The following is a 24,027-nucleotide window of genomic DNA, read 5'->3' as shown; positions in this document are numbered from 1 at the left end:
CATGTTGTCCCTCACTCGCGTAATATCTTATCCCTTTTTCATTCATCCTGCCTATAGAAAGACTTTGTCAGGCTAGGCAGTTCAATTTTAAAACTTGCTGTTTAAAAAAAGAAAAAAAGAAAAGAAAAGATAAGTAAAATAAATGAGTTATTCTCTTATCATTTAATAAATCCTAGTTGTGGTAATGAGTAACATGCAAGTTGCACGTGTTTCTTCCAGACTTTCTGAATTTCTTGTAGACAATATAACTAAATTTCTCACTCAGAACTGTTGGAGAAGCAGCTCTGTCCAGTGAAGGAAGAGAGTGTTCATGAGACCCAATCAGCTGAAATTTCTTATTTCCTGTTTTAATGTGTCACATTAAAAGGACATAGAACATTTTGTACTGTGAAAATTGAAGAAAATGTTTGATCTTCTAAACTTCATCTAAGCTGTTCTATATAAATGTTGTACCAGAGAGATGTGAAATGGTGGGTTAGCTTACTAGTTTTGTAAGATTTTTCCCTCTGCATCCCATGCACCCCATGCTTTTTCTCCACGACACTGAACTAACTTCTGGGCTGGATTCTCAGTTTCTGGTGTAAATCAGCTCCAGCAGTCATTGCAGCTAATTAATCTGTGCCAGCTGAAGAGCTATCTTTTGTTGTGTTCCTCTGCAGTCAAGTGTGTGAATATATGTTAAATGTTAATTGGAAAAAAAGTTGTGTTTATTTTAAAACTAAAAATTAAATGCAGACCGGGATTTGGAGCAGCCGAGCCATCACGTTTATGGATGTGGGGTGGAGGGGTGCATTGTTTTTATTTTTGTAAGGCACTCTTGCCAAAAGAGGAGGTCCCAGCCGACACCATCTCCTAGTGCGTGGTCAGGGCTGTGTGACTGACTTTAACAGAAGTCTTACAGATGGGATTGCCCATCCTATAGGACTTTGAATAGGTCACCTTCACACATAACACCGTTTGCTTCATATCTTCAACGTGTTTTAAAATGGATGAGAGTCAGGCGCTCATAATGTGAATTAGCAAACTGTCTTAACTTTCAGAAACCGTGGGAGAGGTTTAGCAGCACCATGCCCCACGCTGGTTTCTGACCCAGCTTTTTGGGGGTTCTGCCCTGTCCCAAAGCGGGTATCCCTGGGCTGAGAGTGCAGTTTACTTGTGGAGAGGCCTTCCAACATCACTGTGGAGTGCAACGGGGATGCTGTTTTCAAAGATACTTAAATCTGCAAAGGTGAAATACTGAGGCTGTGAGGAGGTAACAGCAGAATATTGCAGGGGCCCGTGAGGACTGTGTGTCCTCCAGATGCATGAGAGTGAGATAACCTGGGAGGTGAAGTAGCCACGGTTCAGCATCCTACTGAAGTGACAATAATAACGCAAGAAGGGAAGTTAAAAAATACTGTTTGGTCGAAGAGAGAGGGGAGGGAGTCTTCAGGATACTGGGTCACTTTCTGTAGTTACGCAGAGCCCATCACCTGCAGAACTGCCGGATTTCATAGTGCAGGGAGAGAGCCCCGCATCTTCCTGACCTGTGAGTGTGGGTGGGCGAGAGAGAGGGAGGGACAGCCAGATAATCAGCGCACTGGAGATGATTTCTCCCTGTAGATCTGGAAGGGGCAAGGTTCATCTTTCTTATCTACAGAGGGGGAAGGTACGCAGCCAGGCTCTGCCTTGTTTTGTGTGCCACCGGCGGGACTCGTGAACTGCTCTCTGCAGGGGGTTGGTTTCAAGGCTCTAGTGGAAATGTGCTGTCAGAAGAAGCCATGTCCAGGTGGTGGTCCAGAGCGCTCAAAGATGTGGCCTTGATCTTGTTGCTGTAGTTAACAGGGAGGCTTTGTAGAGAGCAGCAGACCAGGGTGGCATGATCCCTGTTGCTAAGCAGAAAGGCTGCTGCATTGATTGGGACTTAGGGGAGAACGGTGGCGTAGACACACAAATGTATTTAAAGCAGTCATCTACAACTTCAGAAAGTTTTTAGAGGAGGGAGGGGAAATCAATGTTGCGAGTAAAAGCCCTTTAACTGCTGAGTATCAGTGTTCAGGGGGAAGCCGAAGTGGCTTATCTCATGCAATTGCGGAGAGGGCTGGCTCCATCAGACGAGGCCCAGCCTCGAGGTTATCTAATCCAGCACTGGCTGGAGTCGCACCATTTCCTTCCACAAGGGATAAAGAGCAGGCAAACGAGAGGCAGCCCAGTCCATTAGGATGTAAGACTTCATCTTCTGAACTCACAGGTTTGCAAGCTTCAGCTGTCCCCAGCAGGTCCTGACTTGGAGCTTGTGACGGGGTGTTTATAGCCCAGTTTGGCCAGCTGCATGGCTCAGGGTGGAATAGATGAAGCAGTTTGTTCCATCATGATGGGCTTCAGATGCCCATAAAAGTGTGGTTACATTGGGAGGCGGTTCATCAGAGTTAATCCGGGGGAGCCTGGGCTGGTGGAGCCTCATTTGCAACACCCCTCACCCATAACCCTGCACAATTTCCTTCCCCTGCCCCTACCCTCTGCCATGGGAAAGAGGAAAGGAGGTGCCCTGCTGCCAGAGGGCATGCTTACCACCTTCATGACACCCCCAAAAGGACCCTGCTGACTCCCTGTTTCCCTGCCAGACTGATTAAACACCACCTGCTTCCCATCTCTCCCCCCCCCCCCCACCCCAATACATGCAAAACAAGGAGGGAGAGGGCACAGTTGGAGCTTTTCAGGGCCAGGCACAGAAGACAAAGGTGACTGCAATGCAGAGAAATGGGCATAGTGTACAAGAGCAAGCAACACCAATTACGGATATTTAGTAACTGTTACGACATTTTTATATATGTAAGATGTATTCTTGATGTATAAGCCTTTAATTATCACTTCTACTACTTGTTAATGGTTCATCTATGGGGCCAAATTCTGCTGAACATAGAAAAATCTCTGCACACTACAAGCTCTTGAACATGTTTTCCTCTATATCCATGGTCTAACCAGCAGTTTCTGCCTGCCCAGCTCTTTTACGCATGGAAATACCATGAAAGCAGATGGGCTTACTGCTAGGGAGAGGCATACCTGCTCATCACAGCCCAGGTCCTTCTGAGTAACACATCACATTCCCATCTGGCCAATGCATCCAGGAGAGTGTGCAATAACCTCTCTGCTGTTCCCAGAGAAGAGCCAGAATTGGGTGGTCATCCCTGTACTCAATTTTCTGGACAGGTTTTTTGTGGGCACCTGGATGTGGTACCTGCCAGAATTTGGCAGCAGGGTACGTAACATGCCGCTTGGTATCATAGGCAGCCTCTTGGAGCAGATTGCATTTCACCGCAATGAGACTGAGTTAAAGTTAGACTTTTCTTGTGAGCATTAGTTTTATTTCTCCTTCAGTTTTTGAATGAGACAGCTTCTGGAGTGTGACAGTAACCCCTCCCATGATTCTTTCTTACATGTCCCAGCACATACTAAACCCCCAACTATCATAAGCTGTAGGAGCCTTAGTGATTTTTCCATTCTGCGGCAGTGCCATTGGCAATGTAGTAAGTTAAGGGCAATCAGAGTTTCCATTAGAAACCTCTATATCTCATGCAGTTCTAATTCATCAGTAAGGCAGAAAAGGAAATTTGATAATCATCTCCCCATTAAAACACTGTCGATGATTTTCGAGGATGGGGAAAGGGGAGAACTGAATTTCAAGGAGCAAAAAGTCTAAATAAATTGTAAATGGAAAGATTTTTTTATTTTGTTTTAGCCCACTCTACTCTCAGGTCTTACCAACTTTTGTGCTTAGAAACTAGGATGTTAAGGCCGTTGTGTTTGCACGAGAGGGTAGCTGTGTTTCCGTGATGGCCAGGCTCATCCCCTGGACCACCAGCACAGTGGTCCCAGCACATAGATCCTCCAGGGGTGTCGCTGTGTGTGGGATGCCTCCCCCGTACTGCAAAATGGGAATATGGGTCCTGGTGGGGAGGACCCTGGGAGGCAGGAGGGGGGTGTGAGCCCAGCGAGCCGCGGCCGCACCGCTGTGTGCCTCCAGCCCAGGCGCTCAGCGCTGGCGATGCTCGGCGCTCCAGCCGCGCAGGGAGCCTGCCGAGTACTTCCCAGTCTTTATTTGTGGAAAAGCTTAATTGAAATGCAAGTGATTAAATCTAATGTATCGCGCAGTATCCATTTTCACTGCACTACCACTTTCACTTCCCCGATATTATCAGGCATCTCAGCAGCCCCACTGTCAGGTTTTTTTCCTTGTAAGAGCCATGCCTATTCTCTCTCCTCTTTGTGAGCTTGGCGGAAGAGATAACAGTAAGCCAGCAGTAGATTACTAGTGCCCCAAACTCTACTCAAGGGATAAGGCATCTCAACTTCATTTCAAACAAACACTTTTAAAATACAGTCTCAGATCATTTGAGGGGCATGTGTTTTCCAGCTTTTATAAGGAGTAAAACACTTACAGTGTAACAGTAAATGTAATTAGAAACCTCTGTTGTTTTCCTAGTTTTTCTCTTTTCAGCTGGACTCAGGCTAATGCTTTTCCCTTCTCAAACACCCGGCTCAGTGCTGTGTTGTTAGTCCTGTCCCTAAAGAGTGGTCTTCTCTTTGTGTGCGACAGTGGGAGAGCAGACCGTCCTAAATGGCCACTCAATTTCTTGTCTGTCTTTTTCCATAAAAATCTGTTTCTTAACAGATTTGTACAGCAGGAGTTGTGAGAGGAAACTTGAAGACAATAAACACAGACCGTGGTGGCACCAGAGAGCTGCTGCTGTAGCCAGGGGGATTGGGTGGGCAAATTGACGCCCAGCTTTCTAGTAAAGGTGGTAACTGGGAGAAAAGTGTGTTTACTGGAGTGTCCAATAGTTGAGGTATTTTTCATTTGTGTTTTTAAAATAAAAGCATCCTTTCCAACTATTTCCCTCTCCTCATAAGTGATAATGGAAGAGGCATTAGCCTTTCCATTGCCTGAGCCAACCTGTTTTTTTTCTAAGAGGTGTCCAGGATGTTCAGCCAATTGAGTGATCTAATTAGCTGAAAATTGTTAATTTCCTTTACCTTATAAAGCACCTAACACAGAAACTGTTAAATAATGTTAAGTGTCAGACTTAAACTGAGAACATTGGGCCATATGCTGCCGTGGCTTTTGCGCCAAGAAGTGTAGCAACTTACTCCAAAACCTGCCTCCAATTTCTGTGTAGAAGCCAAAACCTCCTGCTTGATATGCTGCCACACCAACTTGCAGCGCTAAGATGGTCCCACGCAGCAGCTCACTGTGCTTAGGGAAAAAAGTATGTGCGTGAGGGGAGGTGACAGTCTGGAGAAACGTGGCAGAAGCCAGGACACCAGCAAGGTATCGCAGACACTGCCCTTGCGAGCGCAGGAAAAGCAAGGGTAGGGCAGTGCTGCTCCGGGCAGTGTTATCCTGGAAACGGTGGCAGATTTGTGCCTGCAGCTGCTAATTGCATGAGTCCCTCATCTGTGGAGGGCCTGGTAGATGGGTGGCTCTTGTAGGTCTTCATTAAAACACGGGGGTCCCTGGCTCGATGGGACGCACACGAGGAAGGAGCTGGTCCCGGTGTCACCAGCCTCCCCGCAAGCCCACCGAGAAGTGGCTGCAGAAGAAGCATGATGCCTCGCTGCGTTGCCGCTGGCTTGACCCCAGCGTTGCTCTGATGCAGCATCTTATGGGCAGGGCTTGTCCTCCGTAGGTTTCCTATACAACAGGCTGTGGGTAAGGGAATACAGGTTTAGGTGCCAGCTCACCCCCAAAGCCCACAGGCTTAAATCTTCCTTGTGTGAAGAAGGGGCTCAGGGATATGTGTGGGTGATGCAAGCAGAGTTTCTGAAGCATCTCCCTTAAGAAGGTTGCACTACGCCCCCAAAACTCACCTTACCCTGACTTTGGGAGTGGGGGGGTGCCTGTGCACATCTGGTTTATGCTTTGTATGAGTTTTTTCTTGGAAGAAATATTTCCCCTGAGTCTCCTCTACTGTTGCTGTACCTGTGCTGGTGCGGAGTGCTTTGCACACACACTTTAGAGCTGCCTGAGCTGGAGCTACCCATGGCGAGACTGCTCCCCCAGCAGCAAACTCGCTCATTATCCTGGAGAGGTTCTCCATCACTTGTCTAATAGCTGCTGCTTACGCCTTACCCTTGGGTTGAGGGGCTCCCTGCGGAGTCCCCCTCTACAGCCACTGTCAAGATCACCCAGTTAGAAGCGGGATCTGGCCGTCCCCCTCTCGCCCCCTCCAACCTGTTTACCTCCCATTACCGCGACCTTGCGCTCTGCAACGTGAGCAGCCTTCACCAGCTGAAGACCTCTGATCCTAAGTCCACTAGAGATTTTGGCTTTCCTATTTGGCAAGGCGACTTGTTGCCCACCAGGTCAACATGAATAAAGATTTTTTTTTTAAATCTGTGCTGTCCTGCAATTGAAAAAATAAAAAAAAAAAGCCGCCTCCAGATAATTTAACCTCTCCTGGCAGCCTGACATCTTGAGCTGTCTGTGCTGCGTTTGTTTATTTCTGCTCATAATTACGGTCAAAAAAATCAAACCACACACTCACCAAGAATTCTACTTTATATAAAATTTGAAAGTAAAATCAATCCTGGCCCAATCTTATCATTTTTAAAGTATGTTTATCCAGCTTTGTAATAGGAACAAGCAGACGGTTTGAAGGCCACATAGTTTTCAAACCTTGGTTGCAACACGTTACCCCATTTTGAAACCGTCTTTATCTAGCTGAGAAAACTAAAATCTGTTTGACAAAGTAGCACTCCAGCCAGTTTATCTTGCAATATGGCTTTAGCTCACAGAGCCTATTGATTTCCTTAAATTAATGTTTACAGAATGCTACTGAATTTCACTCAACGGGACATTGTTCTTTTGAAGCTTTGTAAAATATGATACAGAGTGTTATTGCCATTTGTTCCTTTGCTAAGACTGATGAAACGTTTATTTTTTTAAAGTGCAGCCTTGAACTATAGCTGTTTCCTACAAGTGTGTTTACTCTTGGAACATTAGTAATACAACACACTATCAGACTCCAGCACAATACCACAGGCAAAGTCTGTAGGTACACTCTGGCCAGCCTGATCGTATAAATGGAGCTGAAGTTTAATGCAGATTAAACATCGTATGAGAAAAGGTTTCGAGCTTAGTCCAGCTGTCCCTGTCTGAAGGATCTTCAGATTTGTGCACTACAGCCAAGCAGTTGTCTGATGCTGTTACAATATTAGAACGGTTGCGTTGGTCTTGGTACATCTAAACATGGGACCCCGTACTGAAAATTAATGTCTGATCCTTTCCCTCCGCTCCCATCCGTAGAAGGTGAATAGATTTGTGGTTGCCTTGCGCGTGGTTCGGAGGCTTTTGATCCGATCTCTGAGGAGCGCTTAAAAATCTGCTCCAAGAATCACTTGCATTACTTCTAACGTCCACCCAAATTTTGGTACTTCACTAAAATGAGGTTGCTGTTACCTACAGCTGAAATTTTACAAGAAATCACAGCCAACAATGAACTGACAATTTTGCTACAGCTTTCTGCAGCTATACTACCAACAGACACATCAGGCCAATAAATCTTCACTGTTTGCTTACGAGAACCCACACACCAGCCTAAACTGGGCACCCTTACATAAGGTGGTGTGTACTTTATCCCACAGGCATCAGAGTGAACTGCTCTCTTGGAGTATGAGTGGGGATAAATGTGCTTCTGAGGAAAACATGTGCCCCAGCCCAGCACAACCAGGGGTGGGCCATCCGCAGGGAAAGCAATCTCTGTTGAAACCAATGGAGTGGTGAAAACCTACATCGCTGAGGAGCTGCCCCTTGGTAGCCTCCCACGTGTGCTCAAGGAGAGGGACTTACACTCCACATTTATTGCGTGCAATATTAATGCATGAGCTGGCAAGAGATAAAAATATGAAGCCATTTGGGCACCTAAGACGCAGGCTTCCTGCTCTAAAAGAGTGTGTCTGGGAGCAGATGACTTTTCTTTCTGTCCTGGAGGTTCCACGTAAGCAAATTGCAGCCCCCCGCAGAGGGGAAAGCCGACTCTCTGACTTGGTGCCTTTTTATCTGGTAATCGCTGTGTGGCCTTCCTAAAGCATCTGAGTTTATCCATTTAAGTCCACCCTGTCTGAGGTACAAGTCCCCAGCTTGTGCTACTGCTGTCAGGAGATATGTCTCTCCTTGATCAATATTTACTTAACAAACAGCAGGGATAGGAGAGTTTGTTTAGAGGAATCATGTGTGCACAAGGGTGAATGAATGCTCGGTAAAGTACTTCACCTGTTTGTCTCCTTTCCTGGGGTATCTTTTCTGCTTCAGACCTTCTGCTGGGCTTTGCTACCATTGCCCCCTGTGAACATGCTAGAAGCCACCCTGCTTTAGGACAGTTTGGCAATCGGCTGCAGAAAATGAACTTCCAAGTAAATATTTTAGTCCCTGTTCTGGGAAAGTTGGAGGGAGAAGTTTAGGAACTTTGTGAAATTACTTCTCTGGTTAAAAAATAATTGTCAGTCAAAATAAACTTCCAAGACTTGCACACTTACAGAAGAAAAAATGTCAAAGAAGTTTTAAGCATTTTGTTGGCACAAAATAATTTTAAATTGCCACTGCCAAAAACCCAAAGCGTTCTACAGAAAAAATGTACACGCAGGTAAAACTACAAGGAAGGAATTATGCTTAGTATTTTTAAAGAATAACTGTAGAAAGGTCTCCTGTTCATTTATCCAACTAAAACAGTTGTTTCTGATGCCTGAAGTCATTGCATGCAATTAGCTTTGAGGCATCTGAGTCTAGTTTGGGGGGGGTGTATTTTATTTTGTGAATCAGAGTTGTAAAAGCCATCTGAAATATTCATGCAGAATTGTCTGAGAAGCAGTTTCTGTTTTATTTACTGCACAGTAGAACAGCCACAGTGGATTAGCTCTACAATACCCGTAACAAAAGCACAACAGCTGATGCATGTGATGTTAGGAGGTGACAAAACAGTTAAAGTATGCTGCTGGCTACAGGCAAGCAGTCAGCAGATGCAGACAAAAGGGTTTGTGACAAGAATAACTCTCTCTCCAAGGCGAGCAGTCAAGAGTATCCAAAATACCAATACCCTTTTCTCCTTGACATTGTCTTCTTACAGTCAGCATTTTATTGCCCTTTTATAGTAAAAAAACAAAACACAATTCTCTGGAATATCGGTTTTAACTTGACTTTCACAATTCTGTGATCTTTACATCTGTATTGCTTTTCCTATCCTCTAGATTTACTACTTGAGCAAGAATTTTTGAAAGTTTAAAAGATTAGCTGTGAAGAAGCTCACCCTTAATAGGATTAACGACATGAAATACACATATAAATCTTTGAGCAGATCGGTGGCTTGTTTTGTCATTTGGTTTTGGTGTTTTCCCCCTTTTCTATTAAGAGAGAATTAAGCATCTTATTTTGCTAATGAAGAAATAAGGCTTGGGTAGAAATTAAAGGTTTGCTTGACAATGGGAGAGATTTAGGTGCTGGAGACTGTGAATGAGCTGATGTTTATTTCAGAAGTGTGAAAAATCAGCTTATATATCTCCAGAAAAAAAAAAAAGGGAGAGAGAGAGAGAGGCTGTCTTCTTTCTAACCTTTGTAATTCCCCTTCTATTCTCTGTGACATTCATTCAGCTGCCAAGCATGTTTGGCAAGGCTTGAGCCAGTGAGCGCACTTCCAGTGACCGCTAACCTTGGTATGTCCTGACACTTATGATGAGTATCTGCAGGACACAGAAGGCAGGCAGGCTGCTATGTCAGGCTTTTATTATGTACTGCAGAGGCTGGGGACAGTCAGTTTAATAAAACAAATCATCCTTGAAGGTAAAGCAACTGGGAAGAGGAGGAGGGCTCGGGGAGGGGAGGAGATGAGGGGAATGGGAGGGAAGGGAAGGGAGAAAAAGTCTTTGCCGTGCAACCCAAAAAATAAATGAATTAACTAATAAAAGATACAAGACGACCCAATAATGAGAAAAACAGTGAAGGGCCACTGATCAGCCACCAACTTGAGACACGTGTCTACTCGTAGTGTGCCCTCCTTCCCAACGGTGATTTTTAAAGTCCGTGCATGCCATCAGAAAGGGAAGCCTGATCCTCTTTGTTGGTTTAAAATCAGTGTTGCCTCACTGATTCTCCTCGAGCAACGCTGACTTAGACCTGCTGAGGATCTGCCCTCACCTTTCCGGTCATCACTGCCTTTTGGCTAATGTTTTCCTTGCAAATAAACCCTACAAGTATTTATAAAGCGTATTGCTTTCTGCAACTGCGTATGCTTCTGTATGAAAGAAGTGTGAGTTAGGTCTGACTTGACTCCAACTTTTGAGCCATTGGAACTATACTGTTACTCACACAGAAGTAGTTGGTGCTGAGTTATTTTTAACAAAGCATTTCCCCAAAGTGCTGATCCAAATGGTTCGGCATGGTAGTTGTACATACAAACCCAGGAGTGAAATAGTTCAGGTTTGTTCAAACCAAGGATAATGCCAGTAGTTAAAACAGCACAAATAGGCAAGAGCAGATGAAAGCTTTAATTCCTTCCCAGTTTTCATAGACGGGGATGTGTTAACGTGGCCAAGGCTTGAGAAGAAGTGCTGTGGTGGTTGTTGGGCTGCATGAGGAGGTGTGGGACCTGTGCGCACCAGGTGTAAATCAGCATAACTGCCCTGAGGCTGGTAAAGCCCGGCTGATTTACACTGGCCCAAAGTTCAGCCTGGGACTTGTTCCTTGGCAGCAAAGCTAAGTTTTATTGAGAAAGCATGTGACAAAATGTGATTTCTTTCTAAATCAGTCTGATGTGGAGGCTTCAGCCTGAAACCCACCTAACTTCCTCCTGAGCAGAGCTCATTGTCTTCCCTCCTGGTGAATATACAGTGTGATTCTTTGATTGACTGCTGCCACCTGATGCTAAGAAAATGCCCTGGGTTCATACTAGGGATTGTTGGTTCTATTAAAAGCAACGTAGATGGAGTTTATTTGTCACTGAAGCATATTCTGCAGATGTTCCTACTTCAGAGATGTTCAGTCAGTTAGGTGTAAAGATGCGCTGAATAGGTCGCCATCACTTAGGGTCAGGGAAATGCTACCCCCAGACACATAATTAACATGGCTGACTGATTATTGCCCAGTGAAAAATCTAACAACCCATCCATTTAAATATTTATTTTCAGGCTCTGGACTTTTCTTAATTTCAAAAAACCCAACAACACTGTGCAGTTACTCCTTCTAGAAAGGAAAAATGTCAGCCGACGTGCTGTCCTGTGGGGATTAATCATAGTGTTATTCACATTACAACATGCAAAGTAACGTGTTTAATCCAGTCTGACATGAAAAATTGCTAATAACGTCCCAAAAGGAAAGAGCTATGAATGGCTTTAATGCCTGAGGAGCAGGGGAGGTCTTTGGGAACTTGGCATTATGAGGAGGTCTCTTCAAACCCCCCACAGGGCTTCGTTCACTGTTATGGTGGTGGGCTGCTCTCTGCAGCTTGTTGTCCCAAGTTCAAAGGGGCCTGGCCTTGTAGTTGTGACTCGGGTACAATGAAGCCAGACCTTAAAAGTTAACTTCTAGCCTAAGAGAAAACCCTGCATGTCTTTAGGGGGGTGGGAGGCCTGGAAGGTAGTGGTTTCAGGGGTTTCATGCTTCTGTTTCATGTTTCCTACTATGAGGAAAAGCAGCATCCCCTACCTGGAAAACTTCCATATGCACAGGTAGAAATTGAACAGCAAAGGCTCAGTGTAAAACCCAGATTGTGCCTTTCATGCTTGAAGTTGTCATGGGTGTAACCATGTGGGAAGAAGTAGGACTTTTTGCATCTGAACTTCATGCTTCTCATGCTGGTGCTTGTGATTGCCTCCCTCTTGTCTCCAGCAATTTGGAAGGGAAGAAAGCCATCTAATACAGGTCCTCTGGAGCGGACACTGAAATTGAAAGGTGTGAACTCTTTTTCTCAAGCACAAAGGCAAAAAGCAACCAGTTTCGCCCTTCTGAGCTAATACCAGCGTGTGCACCAGAAAGACGGTTATCTACTACATTTCTTGCTTTCTAGTAACATGTAGTCAATGACTCCTTCCTCTTGGTGGGCACTCAGCAATACCAAGGGTGATGAACAGCACATGAGCTGTTGTTTGGACTGCCTGAAACGAAAAGTATATCATTTTTTATAATAATGCAAGAATGAGACGAGCGTGGTGTCTTTTGTAGATGTATTACCAAGTGCCCAAACAGCAGTGTGCTTATGTGAAGTTTTAAGTTATTTCTTTGAGCTGGAGCAAGTGAAACATAATAGCTGTTTTCTTCCTTCATAATTATTGCTGGAATAGAACATCTGTAAAAGCATTTCTGCCTGTGCGGCCTGTTGAATGAAAAATTTGTACAGAAGGCAGCCTGTCTTTGGGAGCAGAGAAAAACACGTGGGGGCTGGATTTCACTCTGGGAGGCTGGCAGAGGGCTTGTGCGGGCTGTGGGGCTTCTGGAAGCGGAATTTGTCAGCTGGTGTCAGGGGGAGCTGATCTCATGCTGATCTGATGGCAGAACGTGGCTAGCAAACTACCCGTATTCCCTCAGCAGTGGCAGGTGTGTGAGGCTCCGGAGCTCTGTGTTGTCAGGTTAAACACACACATTTCCAGGCAGGTTTTCTGAAAGTGGCTTCTAAAGGGAGAAGGACAAGAGCCTGAAGTAGAGGATAAGGTGCTGGCGCTGATCTGGCAACGTGATGCGCAGTCAGTGACATCTGACCAGGTGTCTGTTGGCCACAGGAATGGTTGAAGTGGCCCCCAGTGCAGGCTGGAGAACTTCTCTTGCCAGAGTGGGCAAAGAATAGCAGTGAGGGAATACTTGCTATTATAAGCATGCTGGCTACTAGCCGGCCGTGTATTAGCAGTTCTAGAGCTGTGAAGCCATATTTCCATCATAAAAATGGAAAAGAATACCTTTATGGAGATGACCTCAACCTTGCAGCTGACCTATGGTTCATTATAGTGATTGCTTTTGAATCATTTAAGGCAGAGGGTAAGGAGGTGCTGCCGGTGCTTGAGACATCTACTTAGGATGAATTACCAAAGTTTGGAGGTAACTGTGGTTTTTTAACATTCACGCATTGTTCAGGGGCTTCTGAGAGTGGCCTGCCCCTGCTAGGTGGCCTTTTGGCTCACCCGTGAAGTGACAGTGACATTTAGAAAACGCAGATGAGTTTGACACATCCCAGCTCAGTGGCCACTTGGAGCACAATGCACCCACTGAAGAGGTTTGGGTCTTATTTCTAGGCTTCTGAAAAAGATGGCAAGACCATAATGTCTCCCGAGAAAGCCATCTTATGGGGGTTGTGTTGTGCGCAGCAGCCGCAGAAGCAAGCCATTAGCTGAAGGCTTGCTTGCTGGCTTACTTGTTTTTTAAACTACAAAAACCATTCAGAGATACCATATTTCTTCGATAGTTTTCAGCAGTGGTTGTGATGGAAGTTAAGCACAGAGGTACAGAGGGCCTTCTGTGCATGCAGAGCTTTTATATTAGTTTCCACATGGCGAGAAGAACATAGTTGTACATGCACGGGTAAAATATCAAGCAGAGATTTCTCTCCTTAAAGACAATTGTGTTTGTTTCCCCTCCTGCTAATTATATCCTATAAATCCCCCACTCTCCAAACGCAGACAGTAACATTTTGTTACCTACATTCTGTCAGTAGACTTTGCAAAGATCTCTAACACATGTTATAAAAGTTATTGCTATAGTACTATATATAACAGCTTTGCATAAGAGAATAGAAGGCTGCTACATTTAGAAAATGCAGGTGCTATGTAAGCCCCTTTCTGAAAGAAAGAACTTAGCTCAGTTTCCTTTGAAGAACCAGAGACTTGAAATTGAAAACTGTATTAATGCCATTGTCTCCTTGTATCAGCAGGTTCCAGAGAGATTCCTGGAAGTGGCTCAGATCACGTTACGGGAGTTTTTCAATGCCATTATCGCAGGCAAAGATGTTGATCCTTCCTGGAAGAAGGCCATATACAAGGTCATCTGTAAGCTGGACAGTGAGGTCCCCGAGATTTTCAAATCCCCAAACTGCCTACAAGAGCTTCTTCATGAGTAGAGAGTTCAGCAGCTATTTATGAATGTATGAAAGTAGCAGTCCCCTTCTGATGCCCAAGTCATGTGTGTCTCTATTTTAATTTCATATATATGTGTATCGCATACATATATATGTATATGAAATTAGACTGTGATCCCTTCTGGATTTAAGTTTTCATTCGGTTCCAAGGGGATGGTTATTTTACTTCAGCCTTGGTTTACTTTTGCCCGAGACCCTTAACATTTGGAGAATCAACTGGGTTAATTTTCAGGGAGAAGAGTTTGGAAGCGTGTAAAAGCCTGTCTTAGCAAGTTAGGGCATTATGTTTAAAAATGCTTTGTCAGATTTATTGCTTGCTGCAAAGTGGCATTTTGTCTTAGTGAGACTAATGTCATGGCACAATACTACAGACAATGAAGTTATATGATGTTTATACTGCTAAAGGTCTGAACTCTGTGGAGTCACTTCATAAGCTTTGAGCTTTTTTTTTTTTATTTTATATACTTTTTAACCAATAACTAGATTTTTGTTTCATACTTCAAAAAACTCTACAACATCTATTTTAGGTACTCACTCCGAGAAGTGATACCCAGAAAAGCAAACCCTATTCTTCGTGCTTTCCTTACAGAAGCGATAAATACCCTGCCCCAGTAATCAACATGCCAGGTTGTTGTTTCTCTAAATTGCAGCAAGGGACATTTGCACAAATCAAGTACCGTTCTTGCAGGGTGAGGCCAGTAATTCATGCACAATATTGTATCAACAACACTAAGTTTGGAATATGGTCAGCTTATTAAAGCGGAAGCATTTCACTCTCCATAGAGTAAAAATGAAACCTTCAGTGTCCTATGTTGCCATGTCTCGGTCTTACTCTAAGTGGCGTTAGTCCCTACGTTTATTTTTTTCTCAGTCCATTCTGCCCCGAAAAATCCTCTTTCCAGTATACAAAATTTTCTGTCTGTATTTGACATCTGTCCTGAAAAGCACTTTTTGAATTATCTTAGATATAGTAGAAGGAAACGTCTTCACCTGACAGTGCTGAGGCAAAGGAAAAGAAAAAAAGTCTTGTTTGTAGCTGTACAGTATAATTAGTCTTCTCCTAACGAGAAGAATAAAAATTACATTTTCATAAAAATCTAATCAAGCATATACAAAAATTGCAGTGTCCTCCTGGCTATGCGGGGTTCAGGTAGCCAAATAGGATTTTAAAAATTACAGTGAGTGCAGCTTTAGAAGCAAAAAAAATCTGTTTGAGCAACGTGCTGCACTTGTCTTGTGAAGCCAGAGCTAGTCTTGACCAAAATCTGAGCTACGGTGTAAAGTCCATGATGGATCTGGGTTCTCCTGAACGCTGCAGCGCGACACGTCAGCAGGCGGAAAGAAAGCTAGCTGCTAGTTCTCGGGCTTTCTTCACTGGCTCTCCTTTTCTCACGTTTTCAGAAAGGTATCGGTCTCCAGAAGTTCGGGGGAAGGTTGAATATGCGATGGCACTCTGTATTTGTCATTTTCTCTGTCGTCTTTTGTACAGATGCAGTAAGAATTTATTGTTATCGACAATAGTATTTTCCCTGATATAATTCAATCTGAATCTAGAGGAAGTCCTGATTAGCTGCGAATTATATTTAGACCATTGAGCATATTGATATCTTATTTCTTTATTTTTGAATTACATTTTGACTTTGGAGAGTGAAAGTTTACCCATGTGACTGAAGAGCTGACCTGATCATTGCCATTTCGCTTCATTTACAAATACTGCTGATAGACAGAAATATATGAAAGCAATTATTGTTAGCAGAAAGCCTTAAAAACCTGCTGACTTCAAATGAAACAGCACAATCCTACGATTCCCTGTCATTCTTTTCAAGCACTGGCAGTATCTGAGGAGTAGAGGCAATGCAGACAAAAGCATGGGATGAAGTGCCAACATTTTCACTATGCATTAAAAGCAAAACAAATCTTCTTGATCTTAGATTCCCTGAGAGTACCTAATACTGTATGTATCCTTACAGTAGATAGGATGTGTCTTTTTCTTTCTTTTTTCCATTTTCTTTAGTTTTCTTTCATTTTTTTATTCCTTTTTTTCCTTCTTTTTTTTTTTTTTTGTGCATATTTGGTAAACATTACACTTCATAACGATGTAAACTCGAATTCATTAATTCCGAGTAAGAAAGGATGAAAATTGTGTTCATGCACTTTTTTGATTTATGGGAAGAAGTGGCATAAAATGCTCAAGTTTTAATACAGTTAAGTTCTTCATTGGCGTACCATCAGATACAAAATATAACCCTGCATTGTCACCTTGGACATAAGAAAGCAAAGCCATACTTTAGTCATACTATGTGGACATACTACTAGCTACCATCTCAATCTGTGATTTTAACGTTACTTTTATGATGTTTATTATTTTTATTATTATTATTATTATTAATATTATTATTATTATTATTATTTGGCCGCAATGTGATTCACATAATCTAAATAAGTGAAATTGTGTATTCAACACTCGATGTTGTTGCATTTATTTATTTATTTATATATAAGTAGCATAATCTTGATAGTAAATGAGGCATAGGAATTAAGAGTAGAAATTTCATCTTAAAAGCAAAATAAAAACCTCCTTGGTCTGAAAAAAAGGAATAAAGGATAATTTGGTCATTCCATTTATGTGGTTTTTCTGCGTTTTATAGCCATATTGCCTTTGTGCCTCCCAGTACACCTAAAATTATAAATACATGGCATAGCTCCTACTAAATTGTAAGCAGAACACAGTTTCTTTCAAATAATCTCAATATTCTTTCACTAAAAATGGCTAAAAGGCAGGAGGCTACTTTTATCGTAATGAAAAGTTTACATAGGGAAAGAATTTCAACATGCATGTAGAAACCCCATGTTGCCATCCATTTACTGCTAATTCAGATTTATTTCTGCATATAAACTTGAGGTTATAGTCTGTGCCTAGACCTTAAATGCACCAGCGGAAGGATAGAAGAAATCCTTCAAAATACCAGTTTTTCCCCCACAAGTACAATTGTTCTTGTGCCTTCTGTGGCTTACAATTTTCATCTTTTAAACTTTATTTTTCAATTACTACAGCTGCAATAAACACTGATTTCTTTTTTTTTTTTTTCTGGCCGTTTGACATAATGTTGATAGCTATGCATATTTTGTGTCTTTTTAAAAATTAAAAAAAAAAAAAAAGAAAAAAAAGCAGGAGAATACGTTTTTGAAGAAGAGAATTTTTAGAACAGTTTGATAATGCAAATTATTTTTTCTCAATTGTTTGAGCAGCATTCGAGTTTTGAAAATTCTTGTAGAAGCCAATTTTTTGTAACTGTGGTGCAAATCTTGTGTTTTCTTAGCCTGATGAAAAGTAGTATAGAAGCAATATTTCATACGTGACATATGTGCATATACATACGTAGTCAGACACACAGAGACAAAATGTGTGGGTGTATGTATGTATATATACACAGAAACACACAAAATATGCGTATGAAGTGAAAAGCTTACCTTTTTCCTATCTAGATTAAGAACCTATTTTAGGCATTTGTTATGTTTTGTGAAAAGAATGTTCTATTTGAAACTACAAAACATTTAATTCTTACTGTATCTCTGGTTGTTTAATGGGAACGTTTCACATTTAATGGTAAACACGTGGAAGATGTTAGAATGTAGTGACTATTTAAGAAAGTGTTCACCCATGTATTCCTGAGGTTTGCTTTGTGCCTCTGAGTATTATTTAATTAAAGTGTTTTAAGTTTGCAGAATCTTTGTTACTGTACCAGGTATGTGGGTGAACATTGAAAATCGAGGGGAACTTTTATAAAGCAATGTAAATATTCAACCTTATGGCTATTCTTGCATAAAGACATAAGATTTTAATAACTACATTCTGAAAACATCTGTTGAATTTATAAGAAACACTACAGTAACTGTATAGATAGTTGAAAGCATTCTTGAAAATCCAGCTCTCTACTTTTAAAAGTTAAGTCTCTTTCATCAGATGTCAAGGGAAAGGGTAATACAGTTTCTGTAAAATTGCAGAATCTTTTTCTATGTATATGAAGTCAGTTAATAGAAAAAATGTTTTTTTTCCGCAGGTTAATATTAATTAAGAAATAAAGGTGAAGATTTTGTGGCTTTAAAGATAGGATTTTCACCAGCAGCATTGAAAGATTATACATATATATATATACAGAAAGATATATATATATATATTAAAAATGGAAAGTGGTTTACAAAACCCCCAAAATGAGCACTGTACATGAGAAGTGAAAGCAAAAACTATATTTGCCATGTGTATTATATAGCAATCATTGGTGTTAATAGTGCAAATGTTTCCTTCTGGTACCAACTATGTGTTTGAAAATTCCAATGCGCATTGTTTTCAAAAAGCTCCCCTTAAGGAATGTAACTGGTTTATATGAGTAAGCAGTTACTGTATTGCACTTAAATGTTCTGTTGAAGGAAATGCAATTTTGTTTTCTGTAGAACTGTTGGTTGTAAACCATCTATAAACTGAAGCTAAAAATGCTCATATTTAGAGCTGGGATGAAAACTGGTATTTAACCTTTGTATCTTCTTAGGAATATCCTTTTGAGTGTATGAAAGGTGGTGGCACTATGACTTTCTTGAGTCTTTTCATCTGAGCCACAGTCACCTCTCTCCCGAAGCAGCCACCTTCCAAATGCACAAATATACTGGGATATGTAGGAACAAATCTAGAAGAAACAGCGAGCTTACATTTCTCTGTGAAATCCATCCTTTCTGCATTAATTGTACCACTCGAGGGAGATATTAGACAAACACAATAACCATCTCATTACCATGTAACGTGTAAGAGTCGGAAACTAAAAAAGAAGGAAAAAAAAATAAAGCCTCTTTAGGTTGGTTTTAATGCTGCCCAGAAGAGTCAAAGGTTAAGGTTTAAACTGATATTGTCCCAGCCATTACTCATATGTATATAGTTACAAAAGTGACAAAACACTGCCTTTATATTATTTAGCAATATGTTGTAAATAGCATTATTAAGCTCTTTTTTTGTAATAAAGACCCTTTAATTTGAAGATAGTACAATAACTGAACTGATAAAGTCAATTTTTGATTTTTTTTTTATTTTATTTTTTAGCTAGAGGCAATTTCAACTGTGGATTTTTTTGTTGTTGTCTATTGTTCTGAAGACTTTGCATAATTTATTGGTTTAATTTATCCTAATTTATTTGATGAAGGTGTACAATTTTGTATTACCAAGGATGTACTGTAATATTAATTGATTACAAGATAAAACAATAAGACTCCCCTGTCCGTTTGGAAAAAAAGGTGCAGTAGACAATTGATTGAAAAAAGTTACAATTCTAGCTTGGCAGCTACTAAATTTAAGATAAACACAGGAAAAATGTTTGGGGGGGGGGGGTGGATTTTATTTTGTGTGTTTAAAGCTTTTGTATACTCTCCAGACTTTTACCTTTTTGCTTTGTACCACTTAAAGGATACAGTAGTTCAATTGCCTTGTGTGCCTTCCATCTTCTCTAAACTGAATGTATGTGCAGTATATATGCAAGCTTGTGCAAAATAAAATATAAATTACAAGCTCATTGCCATTGTTTATATTTATTTCCAAAAGTTTATGTTGCCTCATATCAAGAGCTGGGCCACTGAATCTCCCAGCTGCAACCAGGCTGTGTCCAACACTCCAGTCCTCCGCAGGTTTTCTTTTCCTCTTAGTTCTAATTATTTATTAATGAAACTGCCAGCCCTCTTGCAAAATGGATATAATGATTTATCTAATCCGCTGTCGTACCTCCAGCACCAGTTAAGATAATGAATGTTATTTTGCAATAGTCTATCAAACAAGGAATAACTCCCTGCAAGAGACACATTATGTCTGAGGAACAGACAGCCCTTTAAATTAAATGTAGCCAATGTGAGCTAGAAAGTACTTTTATTTGTGACATTTAATGCTTTCCTGGGCATACCTGCCATGCTGGTGTCCTGCAACAGGTAGTTCCACAGGCCAGGTGAATGTAGAAAAATGCTTATTTTGATGTGGTTCCATTTGCCCTGTTATCAGTTTGTCCTTGTTAATGGTAGTGTCCGGATACCATTCTGTACTCTTTTTACTACAACCTTTCTTGGACCACTTCCTTTTCAATCTGTATAATCATTGGCATTATATTTAACTAATCTGTTCTTACACATTTTCTCAAAATCCAAGTCTCATTTGTTCATTGTTTTTCTCTAGTCCTTCGCTATTTCTGCTGTTTCATATGTATCTTAAAATTTCGAGGTTGAGTGAACCTTTGATTTACATTATTGTCTGTGTTTCACATATGAATGGTCTGGTTTTGGCTTAGAATTGGTGCAGATGGCAGTAAGATGGTAGTTTATTTGGATCACAAAATCATGCAAGAATTTTCTGATTTTGAAGAAGGAGCATGTTAAAAATACGTTTTCATCTGAGGTCGTTTATTTTCAGAGTCTTCCCTGATTCAGCCTCAAGACACTGTACAGCTGAGCTGGAGCCTGAATCTAAAAACCAAAACCAATATCAGAAACAGCAATTAAAACTCCATGTCTTCTTGTACAACTGGAGTTGGATTTGCTGGGCCTCATCAACACCAGGTGTAAAGCAGGTCCGTGGAAGGTCATGAAGGTGCACCTATATAACTAATAGTCATTTAGGTGTAAGATCTTCTCCATTCTTACTGCAAACAAATCACCTGTCCTAACTCATGTCTATCCACATTACTGAACCAACACACTAGAAGCATTTTCAGGTCAAAATACCTGACATTCAGGTCATTTCTTAAGGAACTGGCTGCCCTACAGCAGTTACTAATTGCCCGTGTATTCGGGAGGTGGCTCAGACCATGGTGCGGTGAGCAGGGCAGACTGCAGCGTCCAGCACGAAGAGCCTGTCAAGGTCCCTGCCACATCAGCTTCAGAAAGCCTTCAGCCTTGAGAAGGTCCCTTTGCCAGTCTTGGTTCAGAGCAAGCACAGGCACCCCTGGAGGGAACCCACCAAAATGCTTTCCTTGTCAGAGGGAAGCCAGGGAGATGGTGAGGAGACTAAAACTAGGCAGCTGGTTAAGCCTCTCCTAGCAAGGGCAATTACAGATTACAAAGGAGGGCTCATTTTTGTGTTAGCTAGCAAGACTTACCTAGATGAAGGAGAGGGAGAACGTCCTTAGGTGCCCAGTTAATAGACCAAAGGATATGAGCTGGATGGGTAATTGCTAGCTCACTCTGACCCTTGATTAGTTTTTCTCTCAAATATACTAGTTCTATGAAATAGAAGATACTATTTACCATTTTACCCTGCAGTGGAAAGCACACAGATCTCTAAATAATAAATCCTGGCTATTGGCATCTCAGAATACTGCAGGAGTTCAGAGCTAGACTGGAACTTGGCAAGTAGTCCCTGTCATTGCAGAGGGCCAAATCAACTTTCCCAGGCTTCAAGCACCCTGAAATGATCCAAATTCTGCAGATCTGGCCATCTGTGCTTAGAAATCCTCAGTTCCCCTAATACCTGGAAATTTTACAATAAGGAAGATATTACGTTCTAGCTTAAAAATCATAAGAAAGACATGAATTGTCCCCGAACAAGGAAAACAGAGCAGTTTTATGTCACTGAGAGCGTCACTGGGAACCGGGGTCTCTTTACATGTCACATTGCAGAGAAACCAAATGTAGAAGACTGACTGCATTTTGTGATTTGAGAGCCTGAAAGAATCAATCGCTCTCATTTTCTTGGTCTGTACCCTTATTTATGCCCAGTCTAGGTTGTGCCAACACAATTTCTATGGAGATGATCCCTCCTGATCCAGTCTTCCCTCTTTGTTAGGAGGGAAAGGGAGCTGACGGGTGAGTTGCAGCGTACAACTGACTACGTTTGGGAAATAACGGCAAACAAGTCCGTGGCTCTTTGCAGTGGGTTACAGTGTGTCCCCAAACAGACTAATCTGATTCAGTTTTAAAATACGGCACAGCGTTTATTTTAAGAACACAATACAGAAAAATAAATTAAATTTTAGCTAAAGCTTAGTGTCCAACAGGGATGGAGAGCTCCCATGGTGGCAGCTGATCAGTGTCACTAACATGCCTGTCCCTCAAAGAGGTGAGAGAGGTATCTTTTATTTATATATATATATATATATATATATATATATTTTTTTTTTTTTTAGACCCCCAAGTGGATTCTCATTGGCTTAGGTTAGCCTGGCTCTTTCCAGAGCTGCAGAGCAGAGTGAGACACCGACTGCCGTGCAGAGAAAGGACCCCCCCACCTCGCTCTACCCAGAGTCTAGGAGGATGTGATTGCATTTTCATGAATAAATCCTAGGCGAGTGAATAGTGGTACTTTCCCATTTATTTGGAAATCAGTGTGAAAAAAACAAACAAACAAACAAGCTATTTGCTTCACAACAAAACACATGAAAATGAACTGCTGTTCGCACTCAAAGGCAGTTAATTGCATGCACTGTTTAATTTTATTTTTTAAAATTAGATTTAAGGTTGAGTCTCTAGCTAGGCAAAGGGAAGGTGGGGGGGGTGGGGAAAGAGGGAGAAAGATGGCACAGATCGCTAAAGAAATACTACCAGCTCCAATGTAAATACGTTTGCAGTTTGCAAGAGACCTGCCAGTCAGGCAGCTGTGGGAGGTAACAGGGGAGAACGCATGAGAGGAAAAAGTCTTGTGGCAACAGTGGCCAGTTTCATTATGGCCACTGCCAGACTGTGAAACAACTCTGGGGGCTTGAAATCCTATTGCCTATTAAAACTGGGCATGACAGCTCTTTTTTATGCTTCACCAACCAGAGATGGAACCGCGTCCTAGGGGAAATAAGGAAAAATATTTATTACAAGTGTTTAACACCTTTTAGTACAAAACAACCCTAATATGCAGCACTCAAGGATAATTCATGCCAGCACATGTAAAACCAAAGGGAATTGCTTATCAGCTCAATAATTTGGTTGGAGCTTTTAAAAGAAGAGATGATGCTCCAGTCAAAACTCCAAGCCCAGATTTATCTGAAGAGGGGGTACTTTAGTTTTTTTTTTTTTATATTATTTTTACAATTTCTCAGTAATCGAAAAAGCCTCTGATAACACACTTGTCCCAGGGACTGCATGGCTGCCTGATTTGGGCTGAAAAGTGGCAGCTCAGACTGAAGCTTACCTGCCCCTCATGCACAGCAATAGATGTTGGTATATTTAAGAAAGATGCAGAACAGTGTGGGGTGTGGATCTCAAACAGCCCACGAGACTAAGGCTTAAACTGCTTTAAAAGGCTTGAAAAATGTGCACCCTGAGCTTGCCTTAGATTGCAAAGCACTCTTGAAGCCTGAGGATTCTCGGCTCAATGGATATATTTAAAACCTCTCCTAATAAAATGTGTGTATTTAGAAGTGGCAAAATATAAAATGAAATTCACCGCTTTCTTATATGAACCTACGCATTATGACTTCCCAGCTTTTGGTGAAACCTCAAGCTCAGGCAGGGAGCTCCACTGCGCACCGAGTGCCAGAGGCAAAAACCTCGAGCGCTTTCAAAAGGCTGAGCTCAAAGCTTTTCGTGCTGCCGGCTGCGTGTCCCTTTTTTCACAGACAGTAAAACGGAGCTGTGGGATGGCGGTGACTCCTCCCTGGGACCCCCTGCCTGCCCGCCGCCGAGCCCAGAGCAGCGCCTGGTCCTCCAGCCCCCTGCCCGGGCACTGCCAGCCCTCTGCGTTACTCATTAATGCTTGTGTTACTCGTTAACAGCCCGAGCAAGGGCTTCCTGTGCAGCCCTCGCAAAGCCCACGGTTCATATTGCGCAATTGATGCACTGCTGCCGTTCTCGTTTTATTTCCTAGCCGAAACCTTGTTTTCTGGCATCCTTTGCCATCCCTGCGAGTCACCGGAGCTGATATTTTAAAATACTGTTTACCCACCTATTTGCTTTCGCAGAAATTGGGGGGAGCCACAGAGAAATTGGA

General features: G+C 42.0%; 1 protein-coding gene across 1 annotated transcript in view; it reads left to right on the top strand.

Moving 5' to 3' along the window:
* The window catches only part of PROX1 (prospero homeobox 1), a gene marked incomplete at its 5' end in the record, with an annotated part of 36,548 nt that extends 22,196 nt beyond the window's left edge, over window positions 1-14,352 (top strand). The window contains one exon of the mRNA XM_082048486.1: window positions 13,884-14,352. Coding sequence (XP_081904612.1) covers window positions 13,884-14,069 — 186 coding nt within the window. The 3' untranslated portion in view covers window positions 14,070-14,352. The remainder of the gene's footprint in view (window positions 1-13,883) is intronic.
* Window positions 14,353-24,027: the final 9,675 nt, after the last annotated feature.

Source organism: Streptopelia decaocto (assembly GCF_964273445.1).
Source record: "Streptopelia decaocto genome assembly, chromosome: 3".
Lineage (NCBI taxonomy): Eukaryota > Metazoa > Chordata > Aves > Columbiformes > Columbidae > Streptopelia > Streptopelia decaocto.
This window is presented reverse-complemented; position numbering and strand designations above follow the sequence as displayed.